Consider the following 22,389-nt stretch of genomic DNA (forward strand, 5'->3'; position numbering starts at 1 on the left):
GAGGCTGAGGCAAGAGAATCGCGTAAGCCCAAGAGTTAGAGGTTGCTGTGAGCAGTGTGACGCCATGGCACTCTACCCGAGGGTGGTATAGTGAGACTCTATCTCTACAAAAAAAAAAAGTTCACCCCTATTGTAATGGCTAAGATGCATCTCAAATTCAGAAATGTGAAAAACAATTTGAGAAAACATGAAATGTTATGTATTATCTATTTATTGAAGAGGCATTTCACACCCATTTATTTATATATGCAAAAGTGTAAGATGACAAAATATGTAATGACCCATTAATCTTTCCAAATATTTTACTTAAAATATACATTATGCTAAGCTTTAAGGACACAGTGTAGGAAATCATAGTAGTTGCTAATAAAACTACTATAGAGTATGCATTTCCTGCACAGAATTATACAAAATCTATTTGATTCCTGTTACGCAGCATATTCATACACACCTAGAAAAATATGATGAAAGCGTGCTGAGTAACATAAATGTTAGCCATTTGTGGTTTTTGAAAATTTTATGGAAAAGTGTAACATACATGCAGAAAAATAACTTAAGAACACATTCAAGATATTCAGCACCCAGATTTAGAAACGGATTATTTCCAGCACCAGATAAATGCCCCTTTTCAGCCTTGGTCAAAGCTAACCCATATCCTGATTTCTAATTTCAAAGTAGACAAGGTTGCTGTCTTATACTTTACATAGATGGAATTATACATTATGTTCACTTCTGTGTCTGGATTCTTTCATTCAGCACTGTATGTGAAATTCAGCTACATTATTGCACAGACTTCTAGATCATTCATTCTCATTGCTTTACAAGCACCAGCTTTCCATAATGACTTTATCAACTGGCAATTCCCCCAGTAATAAAACAGCTTCCAGTGCTTACATCTTTGCCAAAACTTGATGACTTTTTCTTTTCGCTTCTCATTTTAATTATTTCAGCGGGTGAGTGGTAGCTGATGTTTTGAATTTGCATTTCTGATTATTAATAAAGGTAAGATATCTTTTTATATTTACTGGCCATCTGGATATCCTGTTTGTGAAGCCAATGGCCAAGTGTTTTGTCTTTTCCATTCCCTTGATTTGTAGGTACTCTTTATATATTCTAGATCGGGGGCCAGAAAATTACGAGCTATATACGCGTCAAATCCACACCGCCACATGTGTTTAAGAATAAAGTCTTACTGGAAAATAACCATGCTCCTTTGCTAAAATATTACATATGGCTGCATTCACACTATAATAGCAAAGCTAAGCATTTGTGACAAAGCCCCCCAAAATTACTATCTGCCCTCTTATTAAAAAGCTTATTTTTTCTCATTCAGTTCTATTGTCACATATGTGAACTGAAAATACCTTCCCCCCTTCTGTGGCTTCTTATCCACTTTCTTAATGGTATAGTATATTCTTAGTATATTCAAATTACAAGTTTTGTTTAATTTTATGCCAAAATCACACTTTACTAATTTCTATGGCTTTATTACAAGTCTTCATACTTGGGAATATAAATTCTCTAGCTCTGTTATACAAAATAGTTTTGACTATTATTGGCTTTTTAAATGTTCTAACGAGCTTTACAATCAGCTTGTTAATTCCATAAAAGACTGTGCTAGGATTTTTTTTTCTTTTTTTTTTTTTTGCGGTTTTTGGCTGAGGCTGGGTTTGAACCTGCCACCTCCAGCATATGGGGCCAGCGCCCCACTCCTTTAAGCCACAAGCACCACCTGGATTTTTTTTTTTTTCCCCACAGTTTTTGGCCAGGGCTGGGTTTGAACCCATTACCTCTGGTACATGGGGCCAGCACCCTACTCCTTTGAGCCACATGTGCCACACTGTGCTAGGATTTTTATTAAGGATGTGTTGAACATATGAATTAAGGTCAAGAAAACAGACGTCTTTTTTTATATTATCCTGGGAGTGCATACACAAGATACATCCCTCTCATTGTTTTGTAGTGTTTTCTTTTTTTGGACACACTTCTTGAAAACATTAAATATTATTCACCTAGGCACTTGAGGACTTTGTAAGTGGGACTGCTTTTAAAAATTTCACTTTCTCGGCAGCACCTGTAGCTCAAAGGAGTAGAGCGCTGGCCCCATATGCCAGAGGTGGCAGGTTCAAACTCAGCCCCGGCCAAAAACTGCAAAAAAAAAAAAAAATAAATTTCACTTTCTCTGTCTTTTGCTGCTGTATTAAAAAGATTTTGCAAAATAGGCAGCACCCGCAGCTCAGAGGGTAGGGCGCCGACCATACACTGAGCCTGGCGGGTTCGAGCCCAGCTTAGGCCTGCTAAACAACAACTGCAACCAAAAAATAGCCAGCATTGTGGCAGGCACCTGTAGTCCCAGGTACCTGGGAGGCTGAAGCAAGAGAATCACTTAAGCTCAAGAGTTTGAGGTTGCTGTGAGCTGTGACACCACTGCACTCTACCGAGGGTGACACAGTGAGAGTTGGTCTCAAAAAAAAGCTTTTGAAAAATAACCTTGTAGGCAGAACCTTGCTAAATTTACTAACTCTAATTATATATTCTTCAGAATATTGTATACAAAGTCATGCCATCTGCAAATAAAAGCTTTATTTCTTTTCTAAGATTTATGCCTTTTGTTTCTTTTTTTTTTTGCCTTACTGTGCTGGCTAGGTGCTCCTGCATAATGCTGAATAAAATTAGTGACAGCAGATATCATTCTCTATTTCTTTTAATCTTTTGATTAATCTTTCACTATTTGGGGTGGATATAGTGGCTCATGCCTGTAATCTTCACACTCTGGGAGGCCAAGGCAGGTGAATCTCTTGAGTTCAGGGTTTGAGACCAGCCTGAGCAACGGAGACCCCATCTCTACAAAAAAAAAGAGGGGAAAAATACCTAGCCAGGTGTAGTGGCTGGTGCCTGTAGTCCCATCTACTGAAGAGGCTGAGGCAAGAGGATCACTTGAGCCCATGAATTTGAGGATACTGTGAGCTACAATGACTCCATGACACTCTACCCAAGGCAACAGAGTTAAGACTGTCTTAAAAAAATAAAAAAAAATTTCCCTATTTTGCCATTAAGCATGCTGCTTGTTGTAGTTTATGTTGCTCTTTACACAATTAAGGAAGTTCCTTTCTACCAATAGTTTGCTAAGATCATAAATGAACACGATTAATTAATTTTTGCCACATGAATTTTCTGCATACTCTAGATTACTTTTCTTCACATGGTATATAACAGCAATTGACTTTTTTTTTTTTTTTAGCAATTGACTTTTAAATATTAAGACACTCTTGCATTCCTGAAAGAAGATCCATTTGATCACCATTTTATCCTTTTTCCAAAAACCTATCTCTATTTTATTTGCCCAGGATTGGGTAACATGGCCAATATAAACAATTCACCAAAATAAAACTATCATTATTGGTTTAGACTAATCAGGATTTACCCTCTGTGTCATGTGAAGAATTGCTAGAATAAGACCCAAACTTTTCCAACAAGGAATGAAAGCAAAAGACTTTAAGTTAACCCACAGAAAAAAGTCTTACGGAAACTTGTATTAATTTGTTCTGAAATAACAAAATAATATTTACAGCTAATAAAAATTCAGATAAAATTTCTGAACTACATAGTATTGGCACTCTGCACACTCAAACCTGTGGAGTAAAATGAATGGTATGAGAGTTGGAGATATATTTTAGAGAGGACGAGTAGTACGCTTATTCCCTTTCATGGAAATAGACTTAAAAGAATTCCAAATTATGTATGCATAGTTTATCAAAATAGCATTTTTAAAAACATTTGTTTGCTCGGTGCAGTTGAAAACTTTAGAAAATCCACTACCTCCTCTACTAATGAGGCATTCATTAAAAACACATTTGTAAATTCATCTAAATAAATAATTATATATTTCACTCTCTTATACCTATCAAATATTATCTCACCAACAACATATCCTGTGTTAATATTTTGTCATCCTAATACTCAAATAATACTGCCTTTACTACCTTTTCACAAATTATTCAATCCAAACTTGCATAGAATTACCATTAGATTGCATTTTTTTTTTTTTTGGCCGGGGCAGGGTTTGAACCCGCCACCTCCGGCATATGGGACCAGCGCCCTACTGCTTGAGCCACAGGCGCTGCCCTAGATTGCATTTTAAGAACATGATTGGGACTGCCATATACTCATTTAATGCTACTGTCCTCACAATCAATTCCTGATGATTGTAAAACTTCATTTTATACAATGAAGATTAATTCAGAGCTGTTAGCTTCTAATGTCTTTCCTATAAACACCTGTTTTTACATCAGAAGTATGGCTTTTAGTATAACAATTCCAAGACAATATGTTTTCCACATTCATCATATTGACAAATTTCTCCTTAGGATGATTCCCTGATATGCAAATATAGTTTGAATCTAAAATAAATATTAAATACTTATAAAATTTCACTCCTGCATAAATTATCTAGTGTCCAATGAGTTGTATGGTCTTGCTGAAGGCTTTGCTTTTTGTTGCATTCTTGGGGCATCTTCTCTGTGAAAATTAAAATTAAAATGAATCGAATGCCTAAATGCTTTTCCCTATTCAGGAACATGAACTCTCAGATGAACAATTATATTTGATTCCCTACTAGATTTCCCATATTGTATTTAAAGCATTTTCTAAAAATTGAGAGATTTTTAGACTTCAGAGATTTCCCACATCAAGTACATTCATATTTCCTCTTCTATGAATTCTCTGGTGGCTATTGAAGGCTGATCTGTGGTGGAATTTTTTCCCACATTCATTACATTCATAAGGTTTCTCTCCTGAATGAGTTCTATAATGTACGGTGAGGTACGACTTCTGAGAAAAGACTTTTCCACATTCATTACATTCATAGGGTTTCTCTCCTGAATGGCTTCTATAGTGAACAGTGAGGTTTGACATCCGAGAGAAGACTTTTCCACATTTACTACATTCATAAGGTTTCTCTCCGGAATGAATTCGATGATGTATAGTAAGATATGACTTCTGAGAGAAGAATTTCCCACATTCGTAACATTCATAGGGTTTCTCACCAGTGTGTACACGTTGATGTCTAAATAGGGATGAATTATGGGAGAAGGTTTTTCCACATTCACTACATCCATAGGGTTTCTCTTCTGAATGACTTCTATAATGTTCAGTGTAGTATGACAACTCAGAGAATAATTTTCCACATATGTTACATTCATAGGATTTCTCCCCTTTTGGAAGTGACTGGTGCCCACTGAAGGCTGAATTTACAAAGAAGGTTTTCCCACATTCATTACATTCATAGGGTTTCTCTCCTAAATTAGTTGCATGATGGTCAGTGAGATATGACAATTGAGAGAACTTTCTACATTCATTACATTCATGGGATTTCTCTTCTGTGTGTACTTTCCGATGTCTGATGAAGGCTGAATTTAAATTGAAGGTTTTGCCACATTCATTGCATTCATAGGGTTTCTCTTCTAAGTGACTCCTGTAGTGTATAGTGAGGTATGATACCCGGGAGAAGAATTTTCCACATTCACTACATTGATAGGGTTTCTCTCCTGTATGTGTTCTTTGATGTGTAATAAGAGTAGACTTTCGGTAGTAGGATTTCCCACATTCATTACATTTATAAAGTTTCTCTCCAGTGTGTGTTCTCTGATGGTCACTGAGAGCTGACTTGCGGGAGAAGGATTTCCCACACTCATTACATGGATAGGGTCTTTCTCCTGAATGATTTCGCTGGTGAAGGGTGAGATGTGTCTTTTGGCAGAAGGTTTTCCCACATTCATTACATTCATAGGGTTTCTCTCCTGAATGAGTTCTCAGATGTTGAGTGAGGTGTAATTTCTGACAAAAGGTTTTCCCACATTCATTACATTTATAGGGTTTCTCCTCTAAGTGTGATCTCCGATGTACTGTGAGGGTTCCCTTTTGACTGAAGGACTTCCCACATACATTACATTCATAAGGTTTCTCTCCTGTGTGAGCCCTCTGATGTATAATAAATTTTGACTTTTTACAGAAGGATTTTCCACATTCATTGCATTCAAAGGGCTTCATTTCCATTTGTGATCTCTGATATGTGTTAAAACTTGACATCTGAATGAAGTCTGGCCCAGAATGATTCCATTCATAGTGTTTCTCCCCGATATAAGCTCTCTTATGAGTAATGAAAACAGTTTCACTCTCTAAGGCTTCCACACATTCATTATATTCAAAGGGTTTCTCCAAAATGTTGATTTTCTGTATAACACCTTCTTCATTTTGAGAATAGGTATCTACATTTTGATTAAATTCGTAGAGTTTCTCTCCATGATATGTTTTCTCACATTCATTACACTCATTAGGCTTTTCTCTGGCATAGCTCCCATCACTACTAATTAATTCTGAAGTAGAGTCTAAATTCTTTCCACATGAGACACAACTGTGAGCTATTATGCTTGAAGGAACAAGGCTTGCTTCCATATAAATTTTATCAAAAGTATCCCCTCTCTCTTCAATCAGGGTTTTGCTGTTGATATAAACAACTTGCCTTGAATGTTTGTCTTCATTTTCTTGGATTCTCTCTATCAGGTCATCACCTTCCCAGACTTCTTCTAAAAAAGAATAAAATCAAACAAACTTAGTAAATCTGAACACTCCAGCTATGGAAAGGGAATGGTACCAAAGAGCCCTATTGTGGGATTTAACTCTGGCTTTGGGGACCATCTCCACAGACACAAAAAATAATTACAAATGTAAAATTCTTTCTTTTTTCCTTTGATTTCTAATACAAAATACATACACACAAGGGCAGGTGGACATGGGAGAGGGATAAGGGTGGGATAAGACTTAGCAATAGTGGGGAAAGGGCAAGTAAATTCACATTAAATAGAAGTACCTTTGACACTTTACAAATATTATGGCTAAACTTTAGTTGAAATAAGCATAAGAAATCATACGCAGAGAATAAAGTCAGCGAAAAAGTGCTAGATCCAGACAATAATGGAGGACTCAAGAGCAAATGCGGTCAATGGGAGAGCAAAAACAGTTACTAGGTATATATGCAAAGGAAATATGGTAATATTCCCACTATTTTAGACCCTTCCAAAGTCTTTGCCTTTCTATTCTGCACAGTACAATAAAGAAATTCTAAAAGCTCCAACTCTTCATGTTTAGAGACAGACTCCACAACCAAGACTCCAACTCTCAAACCTGAGTCACACTCACCTGGAGGAGAGATCCAGGCACATAGATGTCCAAAAGAAATGCAAGATAAACCAGAGGGGGGGCAAAGTATCTTAAAAACAAGATCAGATCCAGTCAGTGTTCTAATAGTGTGTGATATTAACTAACCTTACTTGAGCATCAAAAATTCTCCCTTTACTTCTTGCACAATATAGAATAGTGCTTAACAGCATGAACACTGGAACAAGCTACCTCAATTCAAACAACTCCAACAATTTCCTGGCTGGGGGACCTTGGGCAAGTTACTTAACTGTGACAGTTTCACTCATCCAACACATGGATAATAGTGCCTAAACCATAGGGTTGTAAAAGTACTAAATTAATTAGTACATGTAAACTGCTTTGAATAGTTCATAACACAAAGCAAATGCTCATTAAGTTTAGCGATTAATTTTCTTTCAATTTGCTAACTTAAATTTCCTAAAACCAGTCAGATCTCTTTTTACTTAATTCTGAATACAAACAAGAGTTCCTATACTCTCGTGTTTCATTTGGTGTAAAACCATACATATCAGATTCTGAAAGCTTCTCCCACAACATTTACTTTTATTTTTACCTATCTTTCATATTTTTGGATGCTCTGATGCTATCTTTAGTTGCTATCACTCACATTCAATGCAACACTGACAATACTTTGCTCAGCAATCTACAGCATCCCTGAACCCAAAAACCAGCAGAAAACAGAGAAAAGTTATAAACAATATTTTTTAGCACCTGGAGTCACACTATGTATTCAAGCTAGTATTGAATTAATCTTCTACTCCTGGAAGCCTAGGCTGTATCTTGTTTATTCCCAACCACAAGTCTGCGCTCATGTTCTTTTTCACTCAATTTGACTTGCAGCATTAACTATATTCAAAGTCTATCTTTGGGGAAGCTTTAAAACATTTATCAAATTTCTTCCCAGCTCACTGAATAGCCTTCCCTTAAATTTTAAAATAATGTTAACACTAAGTTGTAAAATGTGTATTAGAATTTAAATTTTCCATGTGAAAGCCAGATTTTAAAATAGTTAATGCAGCTATGTTCTTATTTCTTAACCAAAACCTATGTTTCTAGAACGTATTCATATTTTCTTTGAATCTCTCCAAATAGAAATTAAATTATTAGTTCCTAATCTGAATGAAATGGGTACTTACAGATTGTACTCTAATCCCTATTTTATCAGAATCTATTGCTTAGAATTAATGATCTCTCATGGATGAATAATAAAGGTCTTTCATTTATCTAACCCCCCAGTTATTAAATAAAAAATTTAACGAATGCCTACTCACTATATGTGATATATCTCACAAAGCAAAGCAGAGTGAAAATGTCATTTTGGAGAATTATAATTCAGGTAGAAAAAGCTGAAGCAACAAATGTATGCAACTACATATCAGAGTATAGAATCACATCTCACTTTTCTGTAGTAACATCAGTAAGTGGAATTGATATTAAGAGAAAAGAAAGGCTGGAGTGATGAATAAATAATGAAAATTTCATTCACTATGGAAAGTTTCATAACTTTTAAGGTCAAATATAAAGAAATGAGAAAGATGGGACAGGACTTGTGGCTCAGTGAGTAGGGCACCGGCCCCATATACTAAGGGTGGCAGGTTCAAACCCAGCCCGGGCTAAACTGCAACAAAAAAATAGCCAGGCATTGTGGCAGGCGCCTGTAGTCCCAGCTACTCAGGAGGCTGAGGCAAGAGAATCATCTAAGCCCAAGAGCTAGAGGTTGCTGTGAGCTGTGACACGATAGCACTCTACTGAGGGTGACAAAGAGAGAGAAAGATGGTAAATTTTTTACCGTTTTTTTAACACGATTCAAAAATAAGTAATAAATGAAGAGAGGAAAGGAGGGAAAATATACATTATCTGGGCAAGTGAAGTGCACACAAAAGAAAGGGACAATGATCATTTGAATGGAAGATACTAAGAAATCTAGACCAAACAGAATGTAATAAGAGTTTGGGGAAACAGAAGATTATTAATTCTATAGGATCATATTGTGGGGACCTAAGGGGCAAAGAATTTAAATTCCATTTAGGAAGCAACAGAATAATCAGAGGCTTATCTCGTCCAGCTGGTGATAAGAGCAAATGTATGCTTCAGATTGAACAGACTTTACCATGTCCGAATAGGAATCACTGCAATCCCAGTATGGAAGAATACTGATGGATCTTGGTGTGAGAAGAAAGTACGAATATGCAAACAATTTGTAAGGTTTTCAGAGAAAACAAAAAAACAAAAACTATGGAGAGAAGACTGTTACAATCTAATAAATAATGGGAGCTGAAGAAAGAGAACAGAATTCATGATTTGGGGAAGTTCATAATTTGTCATCAGACATTCTTAGAAAGAAGGAAATAGATTATCTAACCAGTTTTTCCAGGCCATCAAGTAAAATATTCAACTAGATCATAGGGTGAAGGTGTTAGACATATAAATATGGATATCAGCAGCATAAATGAAGTGAGGAAAAAGCCTTAAAAATTGAGAATAGAGATGTTGGCGTGGATGTGGAGAAAGGGGAACACTTTTACTCTGCTGGTGGGAATGCAAACTAATACTTTCCTTTTGGAAAGATGCTTGGAGAACACTTAGAGATCTAAAAATAGATCCGCCATTCGATCCTACTATTCCTCTACTAGGTATATACTCAGAAAACCAAAAATCACATCATAACAAAGATATTTGTACCAGAATGTTTATTGCAGCCCAATTCATAATTGCTAAGTCATGGAAAAAGCCCAAGTGCCCATCGATCCACGAATGGATTAATAAATTGTGGTATATGTACACCATGGAATATTATGCAGCCTTAAAGAAAGATAGAGACTTTACCTCTTTCATGTTTACACAGATGGAGCTAGAACATATTCTTCTTAGTAAAGTATCTCAAGAATGGAAGAAAAAGTATCCAATGTACTCAGCCCTACTATGAAACTAATTTATGGCTTTCATATGAAAGCTATAACCCAATTATAACTAAGAATATGGGGAAAGAGGAAAGGGAGGGGTGGGGGAGGATGGGTGGAGGGAGGGTGGTTGGTGGAACCATACCTACAGTGCATCTTACAAGGGTATGTGTGAAACTTACTAAATGTAGAATATAAATGTCTTAACACAATAACTAAGAAAATGTCAGGAAGGCTATGTTAACCAGTGTGATGAAAATATGTCAAATGGTATATAAAACCAGTGTTAAAAAAAAAAATTGAGAATAGATAAACCCTTTTAAGGAATACAATGAAGACCAAAAAGGCAGAAAATAGGTCCTACGAGGGACACTCCTAAAAATGCAAGAGAATGAACCAAAATGCACTTATGAAGTTAACACTTCCTGAATGTCTTCTATGGACAGAGCATTGATCCAGTTATGGGGAAAGGGGAATGAAAAGACAGACAATACATGAATGAGCACTTGGGGAAGGAGAGGAAAGCCCAGTAAGTGTTGTATCAGATCAACAGAGGTAGGTTTGGGAATAATGCACACCACTGTAGGCTATGACTGAATCCACAAGCTTAGGTGGAAGATCACGTTTTGGTATCGGAATGCCTTCAGAGTTAAATGAACTAGCGGGCAAGGAAGAAGTCTGAGATATTTTACACCAGAGGAAAGAAAGTGGAAGATAAAAAGAATCAACATGAAAGACTTAAGTTAATTTTTTTTTCAGGCTTTTGAATGCCTGAAAACAAAAAAGAGTAGGTAAGGTATTGATAGTGCTAGGGAAAGAAGAAGTCATTGGATCCTCAATACCATATTGGTCAGCAAAGAGAACCCCTACCAAGATAAATCAAATGTAAAATAACAAAAAGAGAACATGAACATGCGTGCTGGAGGGAAGTGATATTTGGACAGTGGGAGGGATGATTTCAGATACCTAACACATATAAAACTATCACTCCCAAAGGTCTGAGAGGACTATTTTTTGATACTGTATTAACTTACCTGGATGACTTTGACATGACAATTCACCTTCCATTATCCACGGTTCTTCCCCCTGCTCCAACTTAATAATCACATTTGGTTTGGTAATATCATACCCTGTTAATGACAGACAAGAAGAAGGACCATTTGGCTGGCTTCAGTATCTCTGAAGATGCTGCTGCTTCAGAGGCTGCATAATAAAGTGCTCCATTTTTTTAACCTTACCAAAATTAGAATCTTTCAATGAAGTAAAGATACAAATACTATACCTAGTATCCCAAATAAATGGTCTTATCATTCATTTCTTCAAACTCAAGGATAAAGTCATTAAATTGAAAGCATTTAGAAAGCAAGCTGCCCTTACCCACAGAAACTAGATTGCTGTAGTTCTCCAACATCACATCCCTGTATGTTATTTTTTCATCAGGGTCCAGCTGCTGCCACTCCTCCTGGGTGAAGTCCACAGCCACATCTTTGAATGACACTGGCCCCTATAATGGCACCATGATTGGAAGTGAGTAATGCAGAAAAGGCATATGAGGACAAGATCTTACCATGCTCATTGATCAAGTTAACCATGAACACTGAATACCTTATTTTACTGATTGTGGAAGGAAAACAAGCCATATTGGAAACATATTTCCTCTGAGTTCTTCAATATATCAAAAACAAAGAAAACAAAACAAAACACAACTGAGTTTCTGTTTTGTGATAGAATTGAGTTTAGACAGACATAAGATGAGTAAAATACCATTCTTTTAAAAAGCTGATAGGCTGACAAGGAGATAAACATGTAAATAAACATGCCAGTACCATATTTGCCATGTATAAGTGCTCCTGTATATAATAAGCATCCACATTTTTTGGCCCAAACTTTCAGGAAAATGTCTCTTAAGAAAGTAGCTGGCCCTTAGCCAGAAGAAATGTACCTGGGGAGGGCTAACACTAGCCTGATAAACGTGCAGATTGCACCACCCTCCTGTAGGGTGCCCCTTTTCTCTCTTCTGGGAGCCCTTCCCTCCTGTCACGTCAGAAGCCATGGCTGAGAGGGCCATGTGTGCACCTAGCAGAGCAGGAGCTTCTGAGCTGCTTGGCCTATGGGTAGACAGGTAGATCCTTGGGGCTAGTGCAGGGCTACTGGTCCCCTCCATGCAGCCAGGCCTCAGGCCTTGGGCCTCAGCCCTCACACCACATAGCCACTGCCCCCTCCCCTGATCACAGCATTCAGTGGAAACCACTCCGGTCCACTCTCACTAGATCCTGGATCCTCTGGGACTGTACCCCCATGCACCAGGCAGACCCAGGTGGCGCAGTGTGGAAGCCTGGATGTTTACTGGGCTTCCCGGTCCCGTGCATCCTTATTTTTCCCTCAATAATTTGGAGGAAAAAAGCATTATACATAGCAAAACATGGTTTAAGTGTTTTACTTCTTATCACTTCCTTCAAGCTCCTTTGCTGTTAGTTCCTCCCATCCTCCTGGATCTCTTCAAGTTGGAGCACCCACCACTCAGTCCCTGATCTCTCTTCTTCCCAACCCACTGCTCTAGCTCTCACTCTCATTCAGTTTCAGCTCTTTGAGCCTTTGGCTCTTTTATGCTCACAGCCAGAAGCCTTCGGTTACCAGCATGGCTAAGTTTTTTACTTCCTTCAAGTTTTACCCCAAGCATCTCATTCTTACAATAATAAATATTGACTGAATGAACACCCAAAGATATCACTAGAGTGCTGTAGACAAGGTACAGAATGGTTTAAGAAAAGGGAATCAATTTTTTTTTTTTTAAACAGAATCTCACTTTGTCACCCTTCATAGAGTGCCATGGTGTCACAGCTCACAGCAACCTCAAACTCCTGGGCTTAAGTGATTCTCTTGCCTCAGTCTCCTGAGTAGCTGGGACTACAGGAGCCTGCCGCAATGCCCAGGTATTTTTTTGTTGCAGTTGTCATTGTTGTTTAGCTGGCCTGGGCTGGGTTTGAACCCACCAGCCTCAGTGTATGTGGCTGGCGCCATAACCACTGTGCTACGAGTGCCAAGCCCAAAGCTCAACCTTTTTTATCTCATGGCACACTTGAACCTATAGTTAAACTTCCGCGGCACACTGAAATTATGTTGACAAAAAAAAAAAAAAGAGTAAAACAAGAATATACTCACGGTGCTTTGAACTTCTTCCAAAAATAATTTAATTAATGATCTTTAAAATTTTTCATAGCATGTCAATTGAAAATCACTGCCCTAAAGGCAGCTCTTAGAAAACTACTCTCAAAGTAATTTAAGCAAATTAACCTTACCTATCAATTAACCTTACCTACCTTACCTACCTATGCAAAATGAAGTGGTGGCTATCTAATTACATAGCCCTCCCTAATTACTTACAGACTCTGCAACCATCCTCTCTTAAAGAAAAAGATAAGTTAAACAGTATCATTAGTTGAGTATACTCACATTAGCTATTAATTATCTCACGAATTAATATAGAGAATCAAGAATTACTATTTGACGAAAACAGCATAAATAAAAGATAAACATCAAGATGAATAACTCAATATTGACTGAACAAAATTCATAAAGGAAATAAGACATTTTTATTTGGGGGGATTCAATGAGGGTACAAAGAACCAAGTTACACCAACTGCATTTGTTAGGGAAAGCCCCTCTTATAATTATGTCCTGCCCTCAAGAGGTGTGTTACACACCATGATGCCCTCACCCCCTCCTTCCTTCCCTCTCTGCATTCCCCCAACTCCTACCATGTACTAGTATCAACTGTCCTCACATCAGCATTTGAGTACATTGGATTCTTGCTTCTCCATTCTTGTGAAGCTTTACTAAGAAGAATGCATTCCACCTCCATCCAGGTTAATACAAAAGATGTAAAGTCACCATCTTTCTTAGTGGCTGAATAGTATTCCATGGTATACATATACCACAGCTTGTTAATCCGTTCCCGGATTTGTGGGCATTTAGGTTGTTTCTACAATTTGGCAACTATAAATTGAGCTGCTATAAATAGCCTACTGCAAATGTCCTTATGATAAAAGAATTTTTTTCTTCTGGGTAGATGCCCAGCAATGGGATTGCAGGACCAAATGGGAGGTCTAGTTTGAGTTCTTTGAGGTTTCTCCATACTTCCTTCCAAAAAGGTTGTATCAGTTTGCAGTCCCACTGGCAGAGTAGAAGTGTTCCCTTCTCTCCACATCCATGCCAGTACCTGCAGCTTTGAGATTTTGTGATGTGGGCCATTCTCACTGAGGTTAGGTGATATTGCAGGGTGGTTTTGATCTGCATTTCTCTGGTAATTAGGGACAATAAGCATTTTTTTCATATGTTTGTTAGCCATTCATCTGTCTTCTTTGGAGATGCTCTATTCATCTCTCTTGCCCATTGATATGAGGGATTGTTGGCTCTTTTTATGTTGCTTAGTTTGAGTTCTCTGTAGATCTTAGTTATCAAGCTTTTGTCCGATTCATAATATGCAAATATCATTTCCCATTCTGATGGTTATCTACTTGCTTTGGTTGCTGTCGCCTTAGCTGTAGAGAAGCTATTCAGTTTAATTAAGTCTCATTTGTTTTTGTTGTTGTTGCAATTGCCACTGAAGGCTTCTTCATAAAGTCTTTCCCCAGGCCAATACCTTCAAAGAACTTAGACTTTTTTCTACTGATTCACATTTTTTAATAAATTAAGCAAGATATTGCTTCCATCAAATGAGAACACTCTACTAAGAAACAGCCATTGGAGAATACTTAGAAATTAAAGACTAGACCGTTGATATTTCTTTTTAGAAGTCTCAGGAAGATTAGCAAATGGAACACTGAATATACATAACTTAGAAAATCTCTTGGAAAATAAAAAATGGAAATGATGAAAGCAAAATTGGAATATAAAAGTCAGATCCAACAGATTCAACATTTTCAGAAAGAGAGAACACAGAGGATGGACAAAAAGAAGTAATCTCAGACAGAACAGAAAATGACACATGAACAATCACATAAACCTTCATATCAAAAGGGGCCATCTCAAGAATATTGGGGAGGGCTCCGCGCCGGTAGCACAGTAGTTACGGTGACAGCCACATACACCGAGGCTGGCAGGTTTGAACTCAGCCCGAGCTATGACAAATGCAACAGAAAAATAGCTGTGGCAGGCACCTATTGAGGCAGGAGAATCACTTAAGCCCAAGAGTTTTAGGTTGCTGTGAGCTGTCATGCTGTCTCTACAGAGGGTGACATAGTAAGACTGTCTCCATTAAAAAAAAAAAAGGGCAGCGCCTGTGGCTCAGTGAGTAGGGCGCCGGCCCCATATTTCAAGGGTGGCGGGTTCAAACCCAGCCCCGGCCAAACTGCAACAAAAAAATAGCCGGGCGTTGTGGCGGGCGCCTGTAGTCCCAGCTGCTCAGGAGGCTGAGGCAAGAGAATCGCGTAAGCCCAAGAGTTAGAGGTTGCTGTGAGCCGTGTGATGCCACGGCACTCTACCCGAGGGTGGTACAGTGAGACTCTGTCTCTACAAAAAAAAAAAAAAAAAGAATACTGGGGAAAAGCACAGAGAGCTAGGAATTTCCTGATAAAATAAAAATTTCCTTTTAAAAATAAGAAAAAAAAAAATCCTGAAAAGGTACAGAGCCCAATAAAAAAAAAAAAAAAAAGAAGTACTAGTTACTCTGGTAACTGATATCCGACTTCTCATCCAGTAGAAAAGCATGGAGAATTGCCCATAGTTTCTTAAAAGACGATTCTAGTTTTGAACCTAGAAGCATATACAGATTGAGTATCCTTTATTCAAAAGGCTTGGGACCCAGAAGGGTTTTGAATTTTAGAATATGGCAGAACCTCTGTAAGTTGACCACCCAAGGAACTGTAACAAAAACATACAGAAATGGTTAACATAAGGAACCAGGCCTACTATACTGACACACATACATGTGCTGCGTGTTCAGTTTACGAAAATTACGTCAACTTAAAAAAAAAGAAAAAAAGGAAATTACATCAACTTAAAGAGGTGGTCAACTATGGAGGTTCTACTATATATGCATTACATTTATAGGTTGAGCATCCTGAATCAGAAAATCCAAAATCCAAAATGCTCTAATGGACATTTCTTTAAGTGTCATGTAGGTGCTCTTAAAGTTTCCAAGCCACAGAAAAACAGAGGTAGAGGTAAGGAGAAAGAGTTGAGAGACCAGGGAAAAATGGAAGAAAAATGCAACCAAAAAGGAATAGTCAAAGAAACTAGCCCTGACTGACATGTTACAATTGCAAAGAACATTGAAACAGTTTATAACTGTATTTCATATATTCTGTAATAGAGAGCAGTCCCCTAAAAAACCCAGGTTTGTCTCAGCCTGTTTCAGCCTTGGTCCCCCACATGTCCCCCCCCCCCAGTCCCCACCCCCGTTAATTTCAAAGGCACGTTTCAGAATAGAACAAGGAAGTTCCCTGAGTTCCCAAGAACTCCTAGCAACAGGTAAAACAATGGGAAACCTTTCCCCCATAGAACAGGGAAGTTCTCCCAGTTCCCCCAACCCCCTAGCAACGGCTAAACAATGGTGAAAAAAAAATTACCTACACAAAGTTCCCAGGTACTGCAACGGTGAAAAAAAAATTACCTACGCAAAGTTCCCAGGTACTGCATCCCCCTAATTGCCCCCATGCCAACCACCACGTAGCACACCACACAGTCGCCACGCTGAAGCCCCCTGATTGTAACCCTGCCCCAGCTAACTGCCACGTTTTTGCTTTTGTTTCTGCTTGCTTACATGGCAACAAAAATGGTATAAAAGTCAACCTGCCTCTCACTTCGGGGCAGTTTGCTATCCTAGCAACGGTCCCCTGCGCAGGTGTAATAAATCACCATCGGATTTATACCTGAAGTGGGGTCCGAGTCTTTCTTCCAGATGGCAGGCGCTTACTACAATTCAAACAAATTGAGTAGATAGGCATGATATAAAATAGACCCATTAAAAACTATAATATCTGAGGTAAAAATTATTCTGGACAAGATTAACAGCACTGCAGAAAAAAAAAGCTTAGTGAACATGAAGACACAGCAATAGAAGCTACACAGAATGAAATAGAAGAGTAAAAAAGAATTAAGAGAAAACGAAGAACAGCAGTGAGCCATGGAATAATTTTAAGCAACCTAATATACAAGTAACAAGAATCAATAAAAGAAGCCAGGAAGAAGAGAAAAAGGGTCATCATTATTTCTTCAATAAGAAATTTCCCCAAAGTAGATGAAACTAATATCCAGAAAATTCAGCAATCCCCAAGCATAAAAACATGAAGAAAATGATAACACAATCAATTGCCTCTAACTAGTATGCTGCACCCTTGAACTCCTGGGCTCAAATGATCCTCCTGAGAGTAGCTAGGACTACAGGAGTAAGTTATCACACCAGCTACCACCCAGACTGGTCTTGAACTCCTGGCCTCAAATGATACACCTGCCTCAGCCTTCTTACATGCTGGGATTTCAGGCACCAGGCTGTGAACTACTATTAAAAGACTTAAGGGCATGGTGGCTCACTCTGGGAGGCTCAGGCAGGTAGACAGATAACGCCTCAGCACTCTACCCAGGGTGACAGAGTGAGACTGTCTCTAAAAAAAAAAAAAAGACTTATCAACCCAACTACAGCACATGAACTATACTTGTATTATGATAGAAAAGAACATACCAAAAAATTTGTAGATAACTATGAAACTTAGAACACCAGATATTATATACATATATTAAGAAAAATGGCATTGTCAGTTAGTTATCTTCATGCCCCCCCCTTTTTTTTTGAGAGTTTCACTATGTCACCCTCCATAGACTGCTGTGGCATCACAGCTCACAGCCTCAAACTTTTGGGCTCAAGCAGTTCTCTTGCCTCAGCCTCCCAAGTAGCTGGGACTACAGGTGCCAGCCACAATGCCAGGCTATTTTTTTGTTACAGTTGTCATTGTTTAGCTGGCCGGACTGAGTTCAAACCCACCACCCTGGGTATATGCGGCTGGCATCCTAACCACTGTGCTACAGACACCAAGCCCTCCATGCCCTTTTTAATAGACTCCTCATTATTTAAAGACAAATACAGAAATACTTACAGATGAATGTTTTTAAAAACCAAGAAAAGTTAGAGTCCATGAAGAAAATAGCAGCATGAAAGTTAACAGATGTCAAAGGCAAAGGCAGGGTCATATGAGGTAAGGACTAGAAAATGCCCATTGGAATTGACCATTATTAAATCCCCAGTAATCTTCACTGACAGATTCAGGGAAGTGATAAGGACAAAATAAACCACTGAGAACTGAAATATTTCAAAGACCATAATCTAGAATTAAAGGGTAAAAATGGAAATATGTCTACTCTGATCACAATTATTTTGGTACTTGAGAAAATTATATGCATCAAGTTCTACTTGGGCAGCAGGCCTTCTGCTTACATAAGCAACAAGTATAAGCTGGGAGTCGCAATAATTTAATGGTTGTTATTAGGAAAGCTGTCCCCAATTATATCAACTTTAACAAAGATACTTTTTGATGTCCTAGGAAATCTTTAAAACCCACAAGTAACAAAAATGGTTTCTCCTTAAAGTCAATACAAATGACGAAATAGACAGTATTCTCCTTTTTTCCATGACTGTCAAGAACATTGAGTCTGGCTGGGCACGGTAGCTCACGCCTGTAATCCTAACACTCTGGAAGGCTGAGGCAGGTGGATTGCTTGAGCTCACGAGTTCAAGACCAGCCTGAGCAAAAGTGAGACCCTGTCTCTACTAAAAATAGAAAAACTGAGGCAAGAGGACCACTTGAGCCCAAGAGTTGTGATTGCTGTGAGCTATAACACCACAGCACTCTACCCAGGGCAACAGCTTGAGACTCTGTTTCAAAAAGAACATTAAGTCTTGTTCTCTACATTTGCAGCTCAAATTCAATAGCTCTGAAGTATCCTAGTACCTACACAAATAAACTAGACAAAAGATTCTTGGTGCTGATCTGCCTCTCTTGTATTTTACGTGATAATGTCTCTTGACTATTTCTACAGGCCCATTTTAAAGTAAGGGACCCATATAAACTTCCTAAAATGTATTACAAAACAAAATGGGGAACACATACACAAACAGGGAAACTCACCTCTGATTTGTTCATTTTCTGCTGTGTTTAGAAATGTGTAGAGACTATTGATGATGGACCTAGGGGAGAAGCGGGTAATTGAAGTTATGAGTCCTTCGGCCTGCTGTAAGAACCACCAAAGAAGGCTAGATAAAATAACACCCTATAAACACTCACCAGGAGCTAATACAGCAAAACGGAGTAAACACACACTGCACCACCTTTGTAACTCCAACATAATCAAGTGGTAATTAGGTGAGTTAGACTCTCTTGGGTGATAGCTTGCTGCCATCAAACACAACGTGAAAATAAAAATTCTCATTAAACTGCTCAATATTTTCTTATTGTCTCTTTATATTATTCAAAATCAAAGAAGCCACAGGAATTGAAAATCTGATTCTTAAAAATGGGATTAATGTGTATAAAGTGTAGTTACCTGACTAAACCTGCTTACAGCTGCAGATAATCTTTTTCAAGACATCTGGGACAGGGAGGACAGAAGACTGGCTTGGGAGAGTAATCTCCTGAATTCTACCGTGAGCAATCCTATCCCCAAAGCCAGTGACCATGATCAAGTCACCTATCTGCTAAGGCCCAATCTCTTCCTCTAGCAACTGTGGCAGCAAGAGAGAATCCTTGCAGACTTCCCCTACACTACATTCATTATACGATTTCACAAGGGTAGACCTGAGCAAGAACAAGAGCTGCAAATTCAGTATAAACACGTTTGCAATCTGGTGCGGTGAGAGAGAAAGGAAGGAGTGTTAGGAGTGCGGAGGAAAGAAGTGGAGAGGAAACGTCCACAGCTGACGATGGTGACCCGCCCCTCTCCACGGTGAACCCCCTCTTCACTGATCTTTCCTTAGAGAGCCTACTTCGGTGCAGCCTGCCCCTGCCCTCAAATCCAACCATTCCTCTTTCCTGGAAGCCATGGAAAGAAACCCGCCCCTGCCCACACGCTCATATCCTCAGCAAGCTATCACTTTACCCATGTTCCGCTCACTCCGAGCCCGCAAACTCCCGACCTATTCCGCCCGAGGCCCAGCGGCCTCTGCCCCACAGCTCCAGAAAGGTCGGGGCAAGAGCTGTTCTCACCGGCGCGCTTCTGCTCCCAAGGTCTCCTCCTTCTCACCTCACCAAGGCCTTTCTATTTCCGAGGATCCGGGTCTGGTCCTACAGCACAAATTCAGATGGAGCATCCCTCCTGGTACTTAAAACTGCCTTCCTTGGGACTCACCGTCCCGCGGAGCTTCGGCCGGGCAGCCTAGAATGCAGACAGGCCGGTCCCGGGTCCCGCCGCCCCTTCGCCGCCGCCGCCGCCACTGCCCGCTAGACCTCTCGAAGGTCCCGGTTTGAGCCTCCGCAAAGCCTCGGGACCGCCTGGTTGTCCTCCTAGCCGTCGGCGCTCAGCCCTGTAGGCTCCAAGATCTCGTCCACCAGAGCCCAAAGCCTGGCAAGAAGGGCAATCGGCAACCTGGAAAAGCGCCGGAAGAGAGCGCAGAGTGCTGCGGTGCACATGCGTGAACACGCACACAGGGCAAAATACACATGCGCAGGAGAGCGCCGGAAGTCTGACTCCCAGGGCCCGCCTTCGGCCCCAAGACCCGTACCAGGACTCTATTTCCCATAAGTCTACGCACCACACAGTTTAGAGAAGATCTAAAAAGTCTCTACTTCGTCTGGTTGTTAAAAAGCTCTCTGCTGGGCGGCACCTGTGGCTCAGTCGGTAAGGCGCCGGCCCCATATACCGAGGGTGACAGGTTCAAACCCGGCCCCGGCCACACTGCAACCAAAAAATAGCTGGGCGTTGTGGTGGGCGCCTGTAGTCCCAGCTACTCGGGAGGCTGAGGCAAGAGAATCGCTTAAGCCCAGGAGTTGGAGGTTGCTGTGAGTTGTGTGAGGCCACGGCACTCTATGCAGGGCCATAAAGTGAGACTCTGTCTCTACAAAAAAAAAAAGCTCTGTGCTATGATGATTGGCAGCCTAGAACTCCGTACTCAATTTCGCATTTGTTGGCACTCCCTTTTAGGGTCAAGCAGCTAGCTGCTGAGATTGCACCGCAGAACCCAAGGCCTGACCACCTCTCTACATTAAACACCTCCTGAAGTTGACCTAATTTTCATAGACTGGACATGCACCGCATGTACATATCAGTACAGTAGGCCTAGTTTCTTATATTGGCCACTTCTGCATGTTGATCCGTTTATTACAGTACCTCTGGTGATAAATTTACAGAGGTTCTACATATATTCTTTTTAATTCAAACTATCAGTCTTTTAATTACCTATTTTATTGTCCTAAGCAATTGTTAGACAACAAATCATCTAAAACAGCGGTTCTCAACCTGTGGGTCATGACCAATGATACTACATCCTGCATATCAGATATTTACATTACAATTCGTAACAGTAGCAAAATTACAGTTATGAAGTAGCAATGAAAATAATTTTATGGTTGGGGGTCACCACCACATGAGGAACTGCATTAAAGGGTTGCACCATTAGGAAGGTTGAGAACCACTGATCTAAAAAGATGATTCCTAACAGAAACAAGGTGAGAGAGGATACCCAAGAAGGGTGAGGTCTAGGAGAACAGGTCTTCTCAAGGAGACCAAAGGATACACCCACAGAATCCTCTCCATGGTGACTCAGCTCTTGGGAATTTGTAAACTGAACTTCCCTGAACTTGGAAATTTCCGCTTCTGTGAAATCCTGTAGTTCTGTGAGGACTGGAATAGCATCTCTCACTTAATTCAAACTGGCAGATGGAAAAGGTACCTGTGCGTTGGAACTTTTTGACTGGCAGTAAAAAGGGAAAGACCAAGCAGCCATTTGGAATTCTTCTATGCCATAAACTCCCAGCTGGTGTATAAAGCCCTTCCTCTTATAAATATGGTGTTTGGTGCTCTTTCTCTCCATTGGGCCTTGTCTTCCTGCAACATTTTTGGTTCCCTGACTGGGAAGCGAGATCTATGTCACTTCCCAGTCAGAGAGCTAGAAAAACTATCTGGGTGTTGTGGTTGGAGAGAACACACACCTGGTAATTGCTGCCAATCCTCTGGACACCCACGTGGGGGCACCTGCTTGGCCTGGGTGACAAGAACCACTGCGCACACCAGGGAGGCAGTTTGACCTTCCTGTGTGGATGCCTCGACTGGGTGGAGAAAGGAC

The 22,389-nt window shown here is 39.7% G+C and overlaps 1 protein-coding gene across 5 annotated transcripts; it reads right to left on the minus strand.

Annotated features, from left to right (window-relative positions):
* Nucleotides 1-190: 190 nt before the first annotated feature.
* Nucleotides 191-20,698, minus strand: RBAK (RB associated KRAB zinc finger). 5 transcript variants are annotated; one of them, XM_053556960.1, is made up of 5 exons: nt 20,457-20,698; nt 19,241-19,299; nt 11,496-11,622; nt 11,153-11,248; nt 191-6,584 (listed from the first exon to the last, which is right to left on the minus strand). In XM_053556960.1, exons 2-5 carry the CDS (start codon nt 19,253-19,255, stop codon nt 4,672-4,674), a joined length of 2,151 nt encoding a protein of 716 aa, XP_053412935.1. In that variant the 5' UTR covers nt 19,256-19,299; nt 20,457-20,698; the 3' UTR covers nt 191-4,671. The 5 variants fall into 5 exon arrangements, with proteins under 5 accessions (XP_053412935.1, XP_053412933.1, XP_053412934.1 ...); XM_053556958.1 differs by having other exon boundaries at nt 20,352-20,698; XM_053556959.1 differs by having other exon boundaries at nt 20,315-20,698.
* Nucleotides 20,699-22,389: the final 1,691 nt, after the last annotated feature.

Source organism: Nycticebus coucang, chromosome 12, assembly GCF_027406575.1.
Source record: "Nycticebus coucang isolate mNycCou1 chromosome 12, mNycCou1.pri, whole genome shotgun sequence".
Classification (NCBI taxonomy): domain Eukaryota; kingdom Metazoa; phylum Chordata; class Mammalia; order Primates; family Lorisidae; genus Nycticebus; species Nycticebus coucang.

What these genes read in the sequence shown, in the direction of transcription:
- RBAK (XM_053556960.1), bottom strand. An exon ending in CAGCAATCTAGTTTCTGTGG is followed by an intron (nt 11,249 to 11,495) that starts GTAAGGGCAGCT and finishes TGTCATTAACAG; the next exon opens with GGTATGATATTACCAAACCA. An exon ending in GTCATGTCAAAGTCATCCAG is followed by an intron (nt 6,585 to 11,152) that starts GTAAGTTAATAC and finishes ATTCTTTTTTAG; the next exon opens with AAGAAGTCTGGGAAGGTGAT.